The following is a 17,467-nucleotide window of genomic DNA, read 5'->3' as shown; positions in this document are numbered from 1 at the left end:
CTTGTACTTATCACAGCATAAGATATTAAGAGAGTATACCAATATAAATATAAATTACACTAAATTATCTTCATAATTCTACGAATAGTTATAGAAGTTGTATAGAAAGATCTTATGATAAAGTCTGCAGTTTACAGGGACAGCATAGAAATTGATCATAAAATATTTATTATTTATAAAAACGTTAACATATTTACAAATATAAAAAATAAAATTGTAGTTTATTATTTATTTCAATATTTATATTGAGGAAAATCACTATAAATTTTCTTCTAATTCAATTAATCAAAATAAATTTCATTCAATCTCAAACGATGATTTCTCAATGCAGTACATATTGTTATATGTATGTAACTACAAAAAAGTTACAAGCAAATAGAAAGAAAGGAACTGAAATATATATGCGGGAAGAAAAATAAAAATTTGCTAATATATTTGACTGAAGTGGCTTAAACGCAGGGAAAGTTAGATGATCATAAGTTCCTATGAAATAAGATATTTTTTTTTTTATTTGCTATAAGTATTGCTAATAAAAAATTTCTTATTTACAATTCATATAAAGTAGTTACATAAATTGCTTACGAGTTTATATAGACAATACAAACATGATCCTTCACGATTGTCAATTCTATTCCTAGAGAAGTATCGTGATCATAAATTGTACCCCTATCATAGCAAAATTGATATCACACATACCTAGAATCTAATTTTTAAAAACACACTTGAAAAATCATACTAATCCTGGTATTAATATTTATCTCATATACAATTCACTCATTTTATATCATATTTGAAAAATTACATCAACTTTTACTATCTTTTCAGTATCATATAAGAATAAAAAGTAGTATATCAGTCAAGCAAAAATTTCATTCAATATTTTTAGATCAATTATTAATAATAAATTACACATCTAAATTTTTATTATGTTCAATTTTGAACACTGAATACTTCATTCAGTTTTAATTAGATCAAAACAGATCAAAATAAATCAAGATAAAAGATATATATAATTATTTACTGATTCATACATTTATGTAATTTTAATAGTTGATACAAAGGCTGCAAAGAAAATGAAAGAACATATAAAACAATAGTTACAATATTTAGCTGTTCATTGTTGAGAAATTAGTTAAAGTTCTAACGATATATAAAACAAAATATTTTAAAAAGTGCGTTAGGAATGCACTTTAAGATTCTTTTTCTAATTTGTGAAGATGAATAAGAGCACAATATTTTTAAAAACGCATTAAAAAACATACTTCATTCGTTGGCTAATATATTCACTCAAAATTTTAAAAATATTATATAATCTAAAACAGTTCAAATTCAGGACGGAAGTAAAAAGTATATGTTGTATTTTGCAGTCTACTTTTGTATCTTCATTATTTTATATTGTTTAAAAACTTAAAAAATTAACAAAATTAAAAAAAAATACTAGTATAAAAAGAAATTACTGAAAAAATTAACTAATATACATAAAAATGTATATAAGTATATATGTGTCATATATATATATCTGATATAGAAGATATACAAATTTTCAAGATTTATAAAAATAAATTTACAGTAATTTTATTTTATCAATATCTATAAACAGTAAAATTACAGCTTTTATTTTTATACTCTATTTGCAGCTTCAAAACTACAATATAAAGCATAATTTTGACCATCTCATAAAAAAAAAGAATGCTACAGAAATTTGAAATAAACCTTATTCTTTTGTTTTTGCACTATTTGTATAATTTATAATATTTGTAAAATTGTATTATATGTTTAAAATTATATAATTATTTAGCGCTTAAACCAATTGATTAAATAAAGAAAAAAAAGTAATAAAATTTCACGTTGGCATATAGTACAGCAATAAACCAACATACTTAATTTAATGTTTTAGTAATAGTTTGTTAAAACAAATAAGTAATTACTGTGTTAAAGATAGAGCATCTAAATTAGCCAACAAATCTTTTACATCATCTTGAACTTGATCAGACACATTTGATAAAGATAAACGTGAACACAAGTTACTCAAGGTTTCCATCCGATTATGAATATCTTTATGTTTTTGTAAATATGCCAACAACATACTAACTATGTTCTGGACTTCCTCTTTGATTTTTGCCATATCCTCTCCTTTACAATTTTGTAATAATTTTAATTTTGTTTGTGCTAAATGTAATGGATTGTAACCATATTGATCTAAGCACAAGGGATTTGTACCTGCATTTAAAAGTAATGTTACTACAGATATTTTACTTGTCACAGCTGCTAAATGTAACGGCGTGTTGCCTACAGAATCACGAATATTAGGATCTGCACCATGTTGTAATAACAAATGAACCATTTCCGTATAACCTCTGTAATAGTAATAGTAATATTAATATTATAAAATATTTATTAACAATTGGATATGCTGATCAAAATTTACCTGCAAGAGGCAAGATGAAGAGGAGTTCTTCCTTGTACATCACAACAGTTAGGAGAAACACCAGAATTTAAAAGATCTCTCATCATAATAGTGTTGTTTGTAGCTGCTGCCATTCTCATTCTATGTTCAATTAGACGACTATAAATGTCAAACACAGAAATAAGATGTTGATTTCTACGTGGTTTATTGATAACTTTCATTTTGTTAACATATTCTGAAAAAAACAACATACAAAATATCATTAAAGAAAGATAAATATGTTGTTGAAATATGTACAATGTAATTATCAACATTTCTTTTGCTGTGTCTTATTATAACTATTATTATAAACAAAACTTACCATTCATTAATAATGGTTTGGTTGATAGTAGTTCATAACATTCTACCTTGGGTGGTTCACGTGAGAGTGATTCACATTTGGAAGATTTCCACACAGGTGGTTCATATTTATAAGGTCGAAACACAGGTGATTTATATTTGTAAGGTTGAAACACAGGTGATTTTGAGGAAACCTGCAAAAATTTATTTTCAATTATGTACTATTAATGTTATGTCATAATCACTTCTCAAAATTTATACAATATTTTTCAAATAAAGAAAATTAGTTATTAAATTAATCATCTATTGTTCTAATTTCCTTGTTCATTGTAATAGCTTTATTATAGTAGAAATTAATAGTTTTCATCTATTAATAATAATTGCAATCATAAAAAGAAAAAAAAGATATTAAACCAAGTTAATGAAAAAAAAAACGAAAAAAATTTATACAAAAGAAGCAATACTTACAGGAGACACATCATTGCACGGTGAGGAACTACTTGTTGGAATAGAATTTGGAATATCATCGTTTGATAAAAAAACAGACAAATCCGAATTAAATTTGTTATGAAGTATATCCGGTTTGACTTCTTTTGTTTCACTTTGTTCACTATTGGTTGTTATTGTGGAAGCTGAATTGGAACTAACATTGTTAATTTCTTCTGTGATCAAATTTCGGTTTTGGACGATTGAATAATCGAGTGAATTGTTATTCGTTTCAATTCCTGAATCCAAAGACATCATTTTGCATTTACACGTTGACTGATGCTTTGGGAAACAGTCCTCTTTCCAACTCGACTTTCTATGTGCCAGGATTCTTTGTGAAAAGAATAATAATTTTAGTTCACTTGAATTAGCACCATATTGCCAACCTTATAAGCTCTTAAATCTCACTATTTTTAGCACCATATTGCCAACCTTATAAGCTCTTAAATCTCACTATTTTTATATCACATGCAATATTGTCAATGCAGTATAACAGGATATCTGAATAAATAAAGATTTTCTCGTAGATATATACTGAGAGACTTGAATAATGAACTGTAATCTTGTTAATTAGTCTTTTTCAAATAAAAATTCATAGATATTGAAATACTATCACCACATAACGGCAAAAGGAGGGAACTAATCTGTCCAATTATTCTTGTTGCGCACTAGTATTCTCTTTATCTAATAGATGACAGTTCTCAGCAATATATATTCTATGGTTTACATGTGTATTTAATACTATTTTCATGGATTATAAATTTTTCTTTAAGTAAAATTATTGAAATAAAATGTCACTGTTTACGACGAAAATAATCTTGCGAACAAGTTATTGTACAAGTTAGTGTAATTTAGTGCTTTATAGTAACTACTTTCATTAAAATATTAATTTAAAAAATTAAAAATATTAAATTTCTTGAGAAACTTTGAATTTGTTGAAATATTAATTATATGTTTATTTTTTAGATTTGACTGTCTGTGTTAATAAATTTCATATATCTTTTCCAACATACTTGAACCAGAAATGGAGAGTGGCGTAAGAATAAATTTTACATAAGATATAAATTTATGTATTAATTGTAAAATGTCATATGATTTAATAATTACAGGAAAAATTTAGCAAAAAATCCAAATAGTACTGGTCCATTAGTTACGTTATCTGATTATTCCTTTAAAGACAATAAACCTGTAGCATATGGATCAAGACAATTGAAGCGCATACAAAAACACCAAGATTACATGGTACTGTTTTAAATTTTTTTTAACTTGTTTTGTGAAATTTTACTATCATAATTAATTAAATGATTGATTTACAGAGAAAAATTATTCAACTTGTTGAACAAGTTGATTATGCAGTTGAACGACATGCTAAGTTAATGAAAGAAAAGGAGGAACAAAAACAAAAATTTTTGGATAGTCAATTAAAACCTAAAGGTGTGTTATCAATCACCAGTAAATAATCTATTTCATAATTTGTAAATAAATGTAAATGTTATATAAATTTTCTCAATTTATTTTTCAATACCTTTTCACTACTTTTACAACAATCTAACAAAATAAAACAATCAAAATTTTTAAACTTATATAATAATTTATTTTAAATTTATAAATATAACTTTATTTGAGCTGATAATCGGAAGGATATTGTATAAGCCTTGGGATTTTATCTCTTTCTTCTTGTGGAATTTCATATAATCTATTTGGAACAGGTCTTAATTGTTTAATTTGATTGCTTACATTTTCTAACATTTCTTTGGGGACATTATCATCAGGAAAAATGTGTAACCTTTGCATAGTAAATCTTCTTTGTAGAGTTCCATCCATTGCTGAATAAATTGCTTTCTTTATAATCTATATGTTATAAGTGAAAAATATAATAAAACATTAAAGTTCTTGAATATATAAGTATTTTATCAAAATCTAATTAATAATAATTACCATTGTAGGATCTTTACTATGTAATTCCCATGCAAGAGTCCAAGTAGCACCACCATGGTATCCAGTATGATGAAAATACACTCGTTTCTGCCAATGGTCTCCGCGCAATGCAATTTCTTTGCTGTTTATTACTATTACATGGTCACCACACTGATCTATATAAAAAATATTAACATGTAAATATTTGCGTTAATCTTTCAATTTGTAATATTATATTAAACAATATCAAATGAATATATATGTATGTACATAATGAGACATACTCAAAGGATGATATATAGGTTTATGTAATCCCATAAGATACTTTTTTATCAAATGTGCACTTTTAAATGGATCTTGCCAAGTTGCATCGAAAATGTGCCAAACACATGCAAAAGTACCCCATTGCTGTAAGTGAAATAAATAAATAGCAAGTTAATTTATGTAAAATCAAAGTGAAAGATATTTAAAATGTATAAATAAAACTTAAAATTTAGAGAAAATACAAATGACGAAATTTATATATATATGAAATAAATAAAAGAATAAACCTGTCCTTTGCGTAGAAGGGACATTTAGCAACCTATATTTACAATAATATTTTAATGTATATATATGGTTAGATTCCAATAGTGAGTAAACGAGTTTCTATTAAAACCACAGACGAGGGACATACATGAATTGACTAAGCATCTTTATATCAAACACTTTTTTTAATGTTGGTGATACTGTAACACAGCAAAATGCGCGCGGAAGCTTCAAAATTTTTAATTTTAGTCCTAGAATTAATTTTTCACGTGTTTTTATTTTTAAATACTATTGTTATATAAAAATAAGTTTTAAATGTATCGAATTTTGTAAATTATAAGAATTATTAATATAAATTTAAAAAGAAACTTTATGGTAATAATAATGAAATTGTATTTCAATAATGTTGAATTTATTTATTAACATAGACGAAATATAAATTGTTGAAATTAATTTTCATAAAATATTCAAGTATAAAAAAATTAAAGCAATAATAACAAATTAAATATATTCAGATCTGTACTTGATACTTTTATCATTACTTTATATTCTGGAAGAATATGTAGTTACACAATAATATATATTATTATTAGTAATTATAGAAAAATTGAAAATAGGGGTTGTTCGTGCAGGCTTCAAAAGAATGTAAAAAAATTACAAGATAATTTACAATTTAATAAGTATTTTAATGCAATAATAATATAATAATCAATAATATCAACTAATAATGTTATTAAATACTTTATACATATACATGGTAATGTATTTATAATCATTCGCATTTTATCTCTATCTTATTTTAGGGAATTATTAGTATTTAGTAGTAGCAAAGATTTTATGTAAACAGGTAAGTCTTTTTTGCACGATCAGTCCTTTGTTATGTAAAGAGTAGTACATTTTGTTACTCCAACTGTGTTTTCTAATTCGAAAATTTCATTAACAAATCAATGTTAATGTTAATTAAAAAGCTGTAAAATATTTTTTATAGCATTTCATCTATGCATGATTGTACATATTTATTTACTATAAATTCGTTTGTAAAAATGTTTTATATTAGTTATCGTTTTTTTTCTTATCTTTGAATATTGATAATTTTGAAGTTACCAGTCATGTTCAGGATTCTACAAATAGTATACAAATTTTTGCTTTCTTATTTCTATTCCTAAATTCCATTACATTCAAAAGAGGAACTTGATTGTGTTCATTTAGGCAACTATAGCACCAAGAGGCAAATATTATTTTGCAAAGCAAATGCCATTAGTAAATAATATGGAGAAGTTAACAAAATACATACAAATTCGTAATTTCATTAATTATTTATATGACAAAATTTATTGCATTTGATTATTTATATTAATTTTCATCTGGGTAATTTTAACTTTTCATTTTATAGAATTTTATACAATAAAAAATATTATTACTGTTTACGTAAATGGCATGGACACAGATACTTTAATTTCGTAATTTTTCTAAATCTTTACTAAAATGTGCAAATCTTTTATTGTAAGAGGAGTAAGATGATTTGCAGTTTTATACAACTCATAATTTAATGCAACAAGATAGATAATAATACAGATTAATTTTATACTTTATGGATTACTTATTATTTACAATGATTTGGTTTCAAATATTTGTTTGAATTTTATTACAACTTTGTTATTAGTAATGTACGTTTTAAAAGATTTTAATTATCTTTGTAAACATAATTTTCTAATTCATTATATTAGATTTTGTGACAAGTTAAATGCTCATGTTTTTCATGTTATACGTTTAAGAAAAAGATTAAAAAAGTCGGAAAAAAAACAAGAAATTAAACAAGAAAATATCGATAAAAGAAATGAAAGAAAAATATGAATTAATACACTGTATTAATATACTGTACAAAAACGATATAATGAAATACATTGCACAATATTAATACATTGTATTAATATAGTTATATAAATTTTAATAATTTAATAGTTTTTCTATCTTTTAAAACTTAAATATATCTTTTAACTTAATATTTCTTAATTTAAGAATAAAGTTTTTAAGAAATTTATTGATCGAAATTTCAGTACTTTCAACATATTATTAATGTAAACTACGTTAATAAAAATATAGAATTGAGTTGTTCCTTAGCATTCTATGAGATTCAGCTATTTTTCTTCTTTTTCTTAGTAGTAACTTCTTTTCGAATTGGCTTTCACATTGTTTTAAGTTCTCTTCTATCGATTGTAGTTATTAAATTATTATTATTAAAATTACTATAAATTGTAAAAATAATACTTAAAGGCAGCAATAATTTCAATAATAATAATTATAGTCATGATAATAATAAATATTAGAATACAAACACATTTGCTTTTTACTTTATACGATTTAGAAAACCGATTTAAAATCGTCATTTGCGCCTCTGGATTAAATATCCTGAACATTTGGTCACAGAATATAAGGAAAGTACGTGAAAGTGTTATTCAATAATAATATAGCGTCGAGAATTGTTATTCTGTATATGTTGAAATATCGACGTATCTTCTGGTTATATATCTTTAGATAAATGCAAATTATATGTCATAACTATTAGATTATTATAATAACACAGCTGGTTCCAAATATGCCGTATCAGATCACAAAAAGTATGTTTCTCGAGATGAACGATTAAATTGTTCTAAAGGCGTACAATACAATTACATAAATGTTTCTGTATAAAATGCACTAACAATAAGTATTTTAAAGTAACTTCGAAAGAATTGACTTGTTTCCTAAAAAGCATCTTAAGGAAAGATTTTCAGTATACAAATTGATATATATAAAACAATATCTTATAGAAATCGACGTCATGTAAGACACGGTGTAACAACTTCTATACAGTAATAAGTATCGTCAGAATACTATAACAGTGTAGATTTTAAAATAATCCACAGTAAAAGAATTCTTCAATAATCATATAAAGCTCCTACTTAAATTATTAATCTGCGTAATTATGTATATATTGTAGAGAGATTAAACTTGAGTAAATTTAGCAATCTATTTCGAGTTCTCTTTACTTTTTTCGAAAACATTTCCTTCACCATATTATTTCAGAAATTGCATCGTTATACTACTGGCAATAAAAAATTGTAGATGTAATTTCCAGTCATCGATATAATACGACGTATGGGCATATGTTATTACGTCATGTAGATCCAGTTACATAAAATCTTTGGCAAAGGTATGATTAATCATTGACCCATCTGTAAATATGTATCTAATATTATTGTATTCCATAAACAGCTACTCGCCATTTGTCATTTTTTACATAATTTTGATTTCTTCCAGTATGAGCATTCGGAAACGATCTTGCTCGTGAAATGCACCTGGTCGACATTATTTAATACAATGTTATGCACGTTTCAACCAACACTATCCCCCATTACTATTGTTTCTGTTTCATGTTCCATGTGTTCTGATTCTTCATTTGTTTCGGATTCACCACGTGCATCTACAAATTCCTGTGAATAAGGTAACATTAAATTTATAATGTGAGAATAATATAAGAAGTAAGAAATTGGATTCAGTAGCATATTAAATTATGCTCCTTACATCACGAGTGGGATCATCAATACTGCTATCCGTATTTAAAATTTCACCTAAAAATCACAAAAAAGAAAAGAAATTAACAGAGAATCCTTTTACTTCAGGAAATCAAGTACTTTGTAAGAATTGTAATTCAAGTTACTGATCTTGTAACGGACAGCTACTTGCGTACGTTGCAGTTTTCTTAATTACAGCAAATAAAAATTAATTTTGCTAATCGTACGTAAATATACGGTCGCCAATGTAGATCAACAAATTTTATCAACTTATATTCTAAAAAATTAAAAAAGTAAAGAACTAACTGGGTTCCGTTTGGCTTGATGCGGTGCATGTTTCTGAAAATTCACGACGTTGCATATCTGCATCAAAAGCATGAAGACGCTCTCTGCTTCTGCGTAATTCTTTTCTTAGTGTTTCCCGTTCCTCCTCCCTCTCTTTTATAATTTCCTAAAATAAGAAAATATATTTTTATTTAAAAAGCATTATGTTTTTTCGACTTTAAATGTATAGATTTATTGTTAAAAAGCAAATTATTACCAGTAATTGTGACAATTGGGAGGTTAAAGAGTGACACACTGGTTGTAAACTTGCAATGGATATCGCTGGTTGCTGAGGATGAAAATGCATTCGTGATGATGGACAGCCAGTCGCTTCGCAACTTGGTGGTGTTGCTAATGTCGAGGTTCCACGCGATGCAAGAACAGTTTCCGTTTCACTCACGTTTAATGCAGAATTTAACATTCCTACCAATTGATTCGCTGTAAAGAAAAAAAGGAGGGAAATATTCATATTTTTAAAGATATTTGTAAAATTAATAGATAAAGAATTTATTCTGTAAAATAATTTACATATAGTGATAAAACAATTATTATTTGCTAATAAAAATACCTTGACTAATAGCAGCGAGTATAAGTTCAGCAGGTTCTTTTTCCATGCTTGATGGTTCGGACGCCATGTCTGCTACATGTTCGAAATCTTCTTTCGGAATATTTAATATATCTGCTACTAATAACTGTTTTTCGATTAAAGCTTGTTTAATTATCTCATCTTTTCTTCTAAGACATTCTGAAAATTCAGAGAAAATAATCACGTTATTTGTGAAATATCTACATATAAATCGTTATGTTAACAAATAATATACCTATTGGTGTAAGCACCGGTTCCGCAACATGTACAGGTGGTACTTCTACGTGAACTTCAAGCGGATCGATTAACGATGCTTGTGTGCAAGTGACCAATCGTAATGGTTCTCCTGTAACTAATTAGAAAAAATATTTTAAAAATAAGATAATTTGAAAGACTTCAGACATTTTAAATCATCACACAAATCACGAAACCTGTCGTTGATTGTTCAGACGAGTGTAATTGTTGTTGTTTCGTTTGATCAGTCCTTGAGATTTCAGGTCCAGGAGTATTAGGCGATTCTTCTTGCTCCGTGCTAGTATCTTGCACGGATTCCTTTGTCTCCGATTCGTGTTCCTGTTCCTGATCAGTTTTATTAGGAATATTGTCGTGTTCCATTGAAGAAGGATCTTCGATCGTAGGTCCAGGTTCTTCTGGCAGTGTAGTAGGTGGAGTAGGTCTTCTACCTTGCTTATCACGAGCCTTGTACGCTTCAGCTGCCTCGGAGATGTGCTTAAACCATTGCTTTCGTTCTGCAGGCGAAGCTGCGACCAAATCGTAAATTTGCGCTCCATTTTGCGATGTGTTGACCAAGTAGAGAGAATTTTTATCCACGGCGTTATGCCTAACGAGAACGGTGGATACTTTCACAATAGGGCTCAACACCGAGTTCGCTTGATTTGGGTTGATGAATTTCAGCAGGTACTTTTCGTCCTGTCGATGCAACAGGAGTATTGTGTCATCGAGCAGCACTACGTGCAAATCAACCGGTTTCGCTCGGTTTTGCTCGGTTCTACGCCATTGTAATGGACCCTCGTAGATTAATTTACGTTTCGTGATGTCCAGATTCTTGAATTCCTGTACGGTCGGATGATCGAATTTATCGAACGCGGATCTATCAATTGTACGTTGGATTTCTGCCAACCTTTGATAATCCTCAGCCTCGCGTACCGCTTGGTTAACACAACTGAGAATCTCCTTACTTCGGTCGAGGCTTCGCAAAACTGCGGCTCTCTCCTTTTCATTGCTGTCCGGCGTGTATTTCGCCAAATTCTCAAAGAGTAGAGGATATTTAGTCAATCGAAGCATCCCGGTCAGGATGTGATCTTTGAGCTGTAATCTTCGACAAAGGGGATTGGCCTCGATCTCGTTCAGGAAGGAATTTAATTTCGGATCTTTGCGACGACGATCTCGCAGAGCATCCAGAGCTACTTGCTGTTTCGCGCAGTAGGTGGATGCGGCTCTCTCGAAGGTTTCTCCGTTCTCGCCGTCGAACATCTCTAAAAGAAGATCGCCGACATCGCCAACGCACGGGTTCTCTTTCTTCTTGCGTTTCATCGCTTGATTGAAGCGCGAATGAATCGTTACCATTTCGTCTAAATTGGAAAATAGTAACTGTATTTGGTCTAACGGAAGTACTTGAGATTCGAGGAGCGGCTTGTGGAAGACGTGTGACAATACTCTCAGCGCCCGCACGTGAGATCGCTCCGTGTGAAAGAGTTCTGAAAAAAGAAACACATAGAAATTACGAATAATTGACAATAAGTTGAGCTATTCTTTGTTCTAGAATACATTTCTACTAAAAAGTACAAAATAATTCAATAAAAATTAATTCTATTGTTTCGTGCTACTTTCCCTATTTCTATACCAACTATATCACGTCAAAAGCAACTTATAAATTCTAAGGAAAAACGTGAGGAAGAGAGGAAGATCGTTCATAAATGTCACAATGCAATTAGAATGAAGACAAACCATTGATAACTTCTTGTCGCTTTTTCTCCGCGTTGCTGAGGCGCGCGAGTACATCCTCGGCAACGCCTTGGCTCCAATCGGGTGGATCTGGTTCGACATCAACATCGCTGTCCCACGAGGTCGATGTGTTGGTCGCAGAAGTGGCTGGGTGTACCTGCTCCAGGCTGGTACTCGGACTGTCCAAACTTCTCGTCGACAAGCTGCTGTTCGACGAACTACCCGCTGAATTCCCGGGGAATGTCCCAGCTTGTTCGCAGTCACTGAAACCAGCCCTATAGTCAATCGTTAGCGAATGAAGCATTCTACATTTAAACTGTACCAGCTAGCACAGCCATTTGAAACCTTTTCAATACCTATACGCAAATTCGCTGATGTCATCGCCAATTATGCTTCGTAAGATTCCCTTGGAAATTAGACTAAGGATGCTTACGACAAAGGCTGCTATATTCTTTTTTTTTTTTTTTAATTCTAATATTTTGCTTTGTCTAATCTTTTTCTTTTTTTTTATTTTGTATAATTGTTAATCTTAATGGCAGTATAAAGAAAAGTCAGAAATACATCACGTTTTCATCGATTTTGTATACTTAGTCAATTATACCTTAGTATTACACTAGATGTAATAAGATAATAAGAATTTTTCTTATATATAGTTCTGTTAAATTCTAATTCTAACTGCTCATCAAATCAAACTTCACTACATGTCTTAATCTTCAATCTCTTTTTAATTATTTACACTTTCTGACCTCCACTAAATAATGATATAAAAGTTGTACACTTGTCGGCGGAAATCAATATCAGAGTGTCAATCACACAGATTGAAAAATTTACCAAAAGGTGAACAAAGCGTTGAAGAAAGAATTGAATACCTCTCGGATCTCGTACGACGTTCATTAACGTTCTTGTGATTAGAAGCGTCGTTAGGAAGTTCTGGTAGCCGTTCCTCGATGTTCGAGCACCTTGGTAAAATGTCGCTCGACTGATCGAAAGGGGATGACGATTCCGTGGAGGATATTGGGCTAGTTAAATTTTCGTTGCGAGAATTAGGTCGAGGACGGACACGTCGACAACTACGTTGTCTCATCTTTTATATCTCCTTAGCCCTAAAGGGCTTCCTGGATGGGATAAAGCTGGCAGGCATGTGCCGCCTTCGCTGTAAACGTGATGTTAACTATGGACACTTTTGTGCGGGACTTCCCCAATGAAGGAATATCGTGTTACGTTCACGAATAATTCCACTGAATTTTTGTTTTTTTATTATAACGACTCAGAATCTCAAACGAGAGATTAAACTTTGTAATGATAAATTTAGAATAATGTTAGATTTAGTTAAAATTGTCATACTCTTTGAAATTGAACTTTTTATTTTTACTCCACAATTTTAATTTTTGTCTATTTATGTGAGTCTGTTGTAATGTGTTATAAGTCAATTATAAGCAGCAATTAGATTAAATGAGATTCCCTAAGCAGTGACGTGTGAAAATAAGCTTGTTAAAATAATTTGTTGGCAAGTGAGTTTTGTAACTGGATTGATAGAAGCTGTTATGTTAAAAGATTTCATCAGCTTAAAGGTTGCGAGTTTTCTTCCACGATAAAAGTCGGTTGGCAGTACATTGACATTTTGGCTGGATTGTCGCATTTATTATGCCTTTGCTTGCACCTCCTTCCATTAAGATTCAAAACGACTACCAAAGGGCGACAGAATCTTACAGAAATCCTTTCAGTGCTTTGACTATTTCCAGATATATAACGCCAGATCTATGAGATTTCTAATGAACGCTTGTCTAAAGACATGTGCATGTTCATATCTATATATGCAAGAATGAGATTTTCAATGAGTGCGTATCTAGAGATACATTCTTTAATTTATATCTTACACCTTATTAAAAAAAAAAAAAGTTTACTGATTCCCAGCAAAACATCGACAATGATAACGAGTAAAATCTATTTTGATTATAATTTTATTTTATTTCACAATTTTTTCTCTTTTTTTTTTTTGCGAGCCTATATATATAAAAATTTTTATAATTTACGACAGCTTCTCTTCCTAGCTTATCTCTCGTACTGACAGATTTCATTTACGCGATTTTCATCCACGTAAAACAAAACCGCATGGAAATGACACTTGGCGTGGAGCAAGAGACAGGTGCAATCGGTGAACGATTTTCATCAGATTTCAGTGTTTTTTATTTATCTGGAATAATCGAATAGTGAGCTGGACTAGGTGTACCGAGTAAAAAACGAGAACTTAATCGACGTCGATCAAGCTAAGCCTTATCGAAGCCGCTCCTTCATCACTTTAATCAACCCCTCTAGATATAGAAACGACTTATGGCTGATACACTGCCTTGTGCACACAGTTGTACGTACTCTCATCAATGGTACCCTCTATTCTTTCGAAGAGTAAAAAAAAAAAATCGACGTAGTTCTTTGTCATGCACTAACGCCTCCTTCAACAAACGTTTGCTCAATGAAATTTTTGTAAGCGTACGAAAACCGAGCTTTTTTTTTTTATCGACGCGACAAATTTTTCCAAATCAGCGCGATCTCTTTAGCTAAGAATTAGAATCTAATCGTTCTTGAACAATTTTTCTTCTAATTCTAATAATTTTGATAATTTAAATAGATAAATATAATAATTTCCAATAACTTTAACTCTAATTCTTATAATTCTAACAATTCTAAATCTAACTCTTTTTCTAATTTTAATATTTTTTTTTTTTTTTTAAGCTAAGAATTGAAATATAATTCCTTTATTGCGATATAACGAATTTATTGATTAATAATTATCGATAATTCGAATAGCTGCCGTTAATTTAGAGATCCCAGTTAATTGTCATTGGCCTAGTTTCAAAATGTACACAACTGAATCGTTCAAAAATGATAAATTAGCAGCGACGAGTCCGATTACGGGAAAAAAAAAAAAACGGACGCAGGCGAATGATAAGGAGGCTGGAAAAGAAACTGAGCCGACGTATCGATTCGAAAGTATCGATTGTCTCAAAAATAAAGGGCAAGACATCTATCCGTAGCCTGATATCGCTTTTGTCCCCCGTTTACAGCCGTGCACACGTACTACGACCGGATCGATACAAAACGGATCACTTTCTTTTTCCTGCCCATTTATACGCATCGATCTTTTTAAAACCAGATGCATTAGCCGGCTAATTCATGTGAATCGTACTAATAGCCACGAGGTATTAACGACTATACTAAAAATGTGTATGCGACATGAAGGGAATAAATTCTCTATTGCGTTGCAATTTATCTGTAACCCTTCAGAAGCATTAAGCTTTTCTTCTCTTTTCTTTTATTCTTTCAAACTAGGAAATATAAAAAAGCTATAGAATTACATTAAATGAAATAACATCGTTAGACATCGTGGTATTTGCTTTCAATTCAAATGCATAATTATCAATAGATAAGAGAGATGATTCTTAGAGGATAAGAAAATTCGTCAGTGTCACGAACATCTTCTAATCATTGTCGATTGATTTTAATTGCGACACGAGTCGTATGTTGCACCGCCATTCCCAGAAACCTATCCTTTCATTATGCGAAACGCGTTCATACTAAATTAATAATTTTCAATGAATTAATTGGCTCCCAAATCGATTTTGTACATCACCAAGCTACGTATCGATTCGTCGTGAACTTTTCAAACCTATCAGACTCTTACTCGGAAACATATAATAATTAAGGGAGTGATGTTTAACGAAAGGAAACAAATGTTTCAATAAGTCGACCAAATGAGAAAAAGCTAGGCTACGATAAAAAATAAAAGGTGTCCGTTGTTAGCGGAAGAGAAAGCTATAAAAGAGTAATTAACTATAATGTATTTCGCTGAAATAGGATCCAACCCTGTCCGTCTGCAAGTTCTATCGAACAGTCGTACGACGCTTGTTTTTAATCCACGATTCAAACATTTACGAATTGTCCTTAAAAATTATATCAACGACAGATTAAAAATTGCTTTTTCTATTTAAATTTTATCGAACTATTAGCTATCGACAAAATATCTGCAATAATTTCTACGTTCACGATAATTCAATTAAATCTCAACGTGTACTACAACATCTCTACGTGTTTTATCAGTCATACAAGCGATTGTTTCTAATACAAAATGTCAATGGCAGATTGAAAAAAAATTTTTTTTTATTTAGAACTCAGAATAAAGATAACAAAAGTAACGAACATTTTTTTCTATCAAATTACTACTCATCCGCAACATATCTGCAGTAATTTCTACATTCGCGATAATCCAATTAAGTGAGTATTCTAGTGTGAACTTTTGAAAAAAGTCGATTTTTTTCTTTTTGCATATTCTTAAAGTAGTAGTCATAGTTTCAAAAATAAATCTCTGTAACCTTACATGTGAACTCTTAAAATTAACGAAATTATGGTTGTTTGAAGGACGCGACAACTAGCGTCATTGTTACCGCAATACTAAACTTTTAAAGGCATTTTTCTGGAAACTATGTTTTTCAGAACGATGTCCATGATATCTCAAAATCTACTTGATCAATTGACTCAAAATTTTAAGTACGCATTTAGTACATGTGTGACTATAGCTCCTACCAGAATCAACCAAAGCATTTTATTTTTTATATTTTTTTAGGTTTCCGAAGTTTCACAAAAATCGATAATCGAGCTTCAAAGTGTCGTCACTTTTTTAATTACCGATTTTCTTCTTTTGTTTTGGTACCTGCTACAGCCAAACTCATACTAATTAAGGAACATTCACGTTTTTTTTATTTCTGACAAGCAGAATGGTCGGAATCATGGACACCAAGCGGCTATGTTTGAGAGTATGCCACTAATTTTAACTTTTTTTGTTCCAAAAAATTTTAAAACGCCGTTGAAATACGTACAAACAAACTTTGTCAATTTAACTGCAAAAGGTATAACAGTCTCTTTGCAAAAAGATTCCTTAACGAAGTTAAAAAAATACGCACTTCACACTAGAATACCCCCTTAAATTCCAATATATTTCACCGAACAACGTTCAAGCAGGGACGACACTGTCGGACCAAACGAAAATAAAGTGGGAAACACGATGGAATTCTCCGCAAGCGCGATCCCTCTTTGAAAAATTACGGGACGAGAAATAAAGAGACTTTCATCTTTCAAGAAAGAGGATTTATAACATTCATATCACCGGCGCGTACTTACAACGCGTCTTGTGTCTCTCACGCTTGAATCATTAAATCACCAACGCATTAGTCGCGAACCTTCCTGCACCGTGTATTTTTGCTAAAGAAATACGTATACGCGCCGGCGGCTTGATTTTTATTAATGATATCACAAAATTACTATCGTTCACGTCCCTCCAGAAATAAACGCGTGACAATGACGAAGAGA

At 30.2% G+C, this 17,467-nt stretch overlaps 4 protein-coding genes and 1 long non-coding RNA gene across 7 annotated transcripts in view; 1 reads left to right on the top strand and 4 right to left on the bottom strand.

Annotated features, from left to right (window-relative positions):
- Positions 1–484: 484 nt before the first annotated feature.
- On the bottom strand, positions 485–3,607 carry LOC122535948 (ankyrin repeat domain-containing protein 1-like). The gene is made up of 4 exons (XM_043667893.1): positions 3,215–3,607; positions 2,769–2,940; positions 2,429–2,642; positions 485–2,357 (listed from the first exon to the last, which is right to left on the bottom strand). Exons 1-4 carry the CDS (start codon positions 3,488–3,490, stop codon positions 1,925–1,927), a joined length of 1,095 nt encoding a protein of 364 aa, XP_043523828.1. The 5' UTR covers positions 3,491–3,607; the 3' UTR covers positions 485–1,924.
- A 322-nt stretch (positions 3,608–3,929) lies between these two features.
- Positions 3,930–4,733, top strand: LOC122535953 (39S ribosomal protein L52, mitochondrial). Its single transcript, XM_043667901.1, has 4 exons — positions 3,930–4,072; positions 4,199–4,268; positions 4,342–4,474; positions 4,549–4,733. The coding sequence occupies exons 1-4, from the start codon at positions 4,024–4,026 to the stop codon at positions 4,690–4,692; spliced, it is 396 nt and encodes a 131-aa protein (XP_043523836.1). The 5' UTR covers positions 3,930–4,023; the 3' UTR covers positions 4,693–4,733.
- A 70-nt stretch (positions 4,734–4,803) lies between these two features.
- Positions 4,804–5,829, bottom strand: LOC122535952 (39S ribosomal protein L13, mitochondrial). Its single transcript, XM_043667900.1, has 4 exons — positions 5,701–5,829; positions 5,434–5,557; positions 5,171–5,325; positions 4,804–5,083 (listed from the first exon to the last, which is right to left on the bottom strand). Exons 1-4 carry the CDS (start codon positions 5,722–5,724, stop codon positions 4,850–4,852), a joined length of 537 nt encoding a protein of 178 aa, XP_043523835.1. The 5' UTR covers positions 5,725–5,829; the 3' UTR covers positions 4,804–4,849.
- A 1,324-nt stretch (positions 5,830–7,153) lies between these two features.
- The window catches only part of LOC122535937 (rho guanine nucleotide exchange factor 12), a 35,549-nt gene continuing 25,235 nt past the window's right edge, over positions 7,154–17,467 (bottom strand). For all 3 annotated transcript variants that reach the window (XM_043667875.1, XM_043667877.1, XM_043667876.1), the window contains 8 exons: positions 12,110–12,381; positions 10,573–11,859; positions 10,377–10,493; positions 10,124–10,300; positions 9,773–9,993; positions 9,538–9,682; positions 9,242–9,288; positions 7,154–9,150 (listed from right to left, as the gene is read on the bottom strand). In XM_043667875.1, coding sequence (XP_043523810.1) covers positions 9,052–9,150; positions 9,242–9,288; positions 9,538–9,682; positions 9,773–9,993; positions 10,124–10,300; positions 10,377–10,493; positions 10,573–11,859; positions 12,110–12,381 — 2,365 coding nt within the window. In that variant the 3' untranslated portion in view covers positions 7,154–9,051. The remainder of the gene's footprint in view (positions 9,151–9,241; positions 9,289–9,537; positions 9,683–9,772; positions 9,994–10,123; positions 10,301–10,376; positions 10,494–10,572; positions 11,860–12,109; positions 12,382–17,467) is intronic.
- LOC122535958 lies at positions 14,859–16,090 on the bottom strand. The gene is made up of 2 exons (XR_006308307.1): positions 16,002–16,090; positions 14,859–15,967 (listed from the first exon to the last, which is right to left on the bottom strand). It is a non-coding gene; the product is annotated as an uncharacterized LOC122535958 (long non-coding RNA).

Source organism: Frieseomelitta varia, unplaced genomic scaffold (genome assembly GCF_011392965.1).
Source record: "Frieseomelitta varia isolate USP_RPSP 00005682 unplaced genomic scaffold, Fvar_1.2 scaffold_790, whole genome shotgun sequence".
NCBI classification, from domain to species: Eukaryota; Metazoa; Arthropoda; class Insecta; order Hymenoptera; family Apidae; genus Frieseomelitta; species Frieseomelitta varia.
Note: the sequence above shows the minus strand (reverse complement) of the source record. Positions and strands in the feature narration are given on the sequence as shown.

Coding starts and splice junctions, on each gene's coding strand:
- LOC122535948 (XM_043667893.1), bottom strand. CDS start 3,490: ATGATGTCTTTGGATTCAGGAATTGAAACGAATAACAATTCACTCGAT. Junction 2,941..3,214: donor CGTGCAATGATGTGTCTCCT/GTAAGTATTGCT, acceptor AAATTTTTGCAG/GTTTCCTCAAAATCACCTGT. Junction 2,358..2,428: donor CTTCATCTTGCCTCTTGCAG/GTAAATTTTGAT, acceptor TTACTATTACAG/AGGTTATACGGAAATGGTTC.
- LOC122535952 (XM_043667900.1), bottom strand. CDS start 5,724: ATGTCCCTTCTACGCAAAGGACAG. Junction 5,558..5,700: donor CCCTTCTACGCAAAGGACAG/GTTTATTCTTTT, acceptor TTTCACTTACAG/CAATGGGGTACTTTTGCATG. Junction 5,326..5,433: donor ACCTATATATCATCCTTTGA/GTATGTCTCATT, acceptor TTTTTTATATAG/ATCAGTGTGGTGACCATGTA.
- LOC122535953 (XM_043667901.1), top strand. CDS start 4,024: ATGTCACTGTTTACGACGAAAATAATCTTGCGAACAAGTTATTGTACA. Junction 4,073..4,198: donor GCGAACAAGTTATTGTACAA/GTTAGTGTAATT, acceptor TTTATTTTTTAG/ATTTGACTGTCTGTGTTAAT. Junction 4,475..4,548: donor AAAAACACCAAGATTACATG/GTACTGTTTTAA, acceptor ATTGATTTACAG/AGAAAAATTATTCAACTTGT.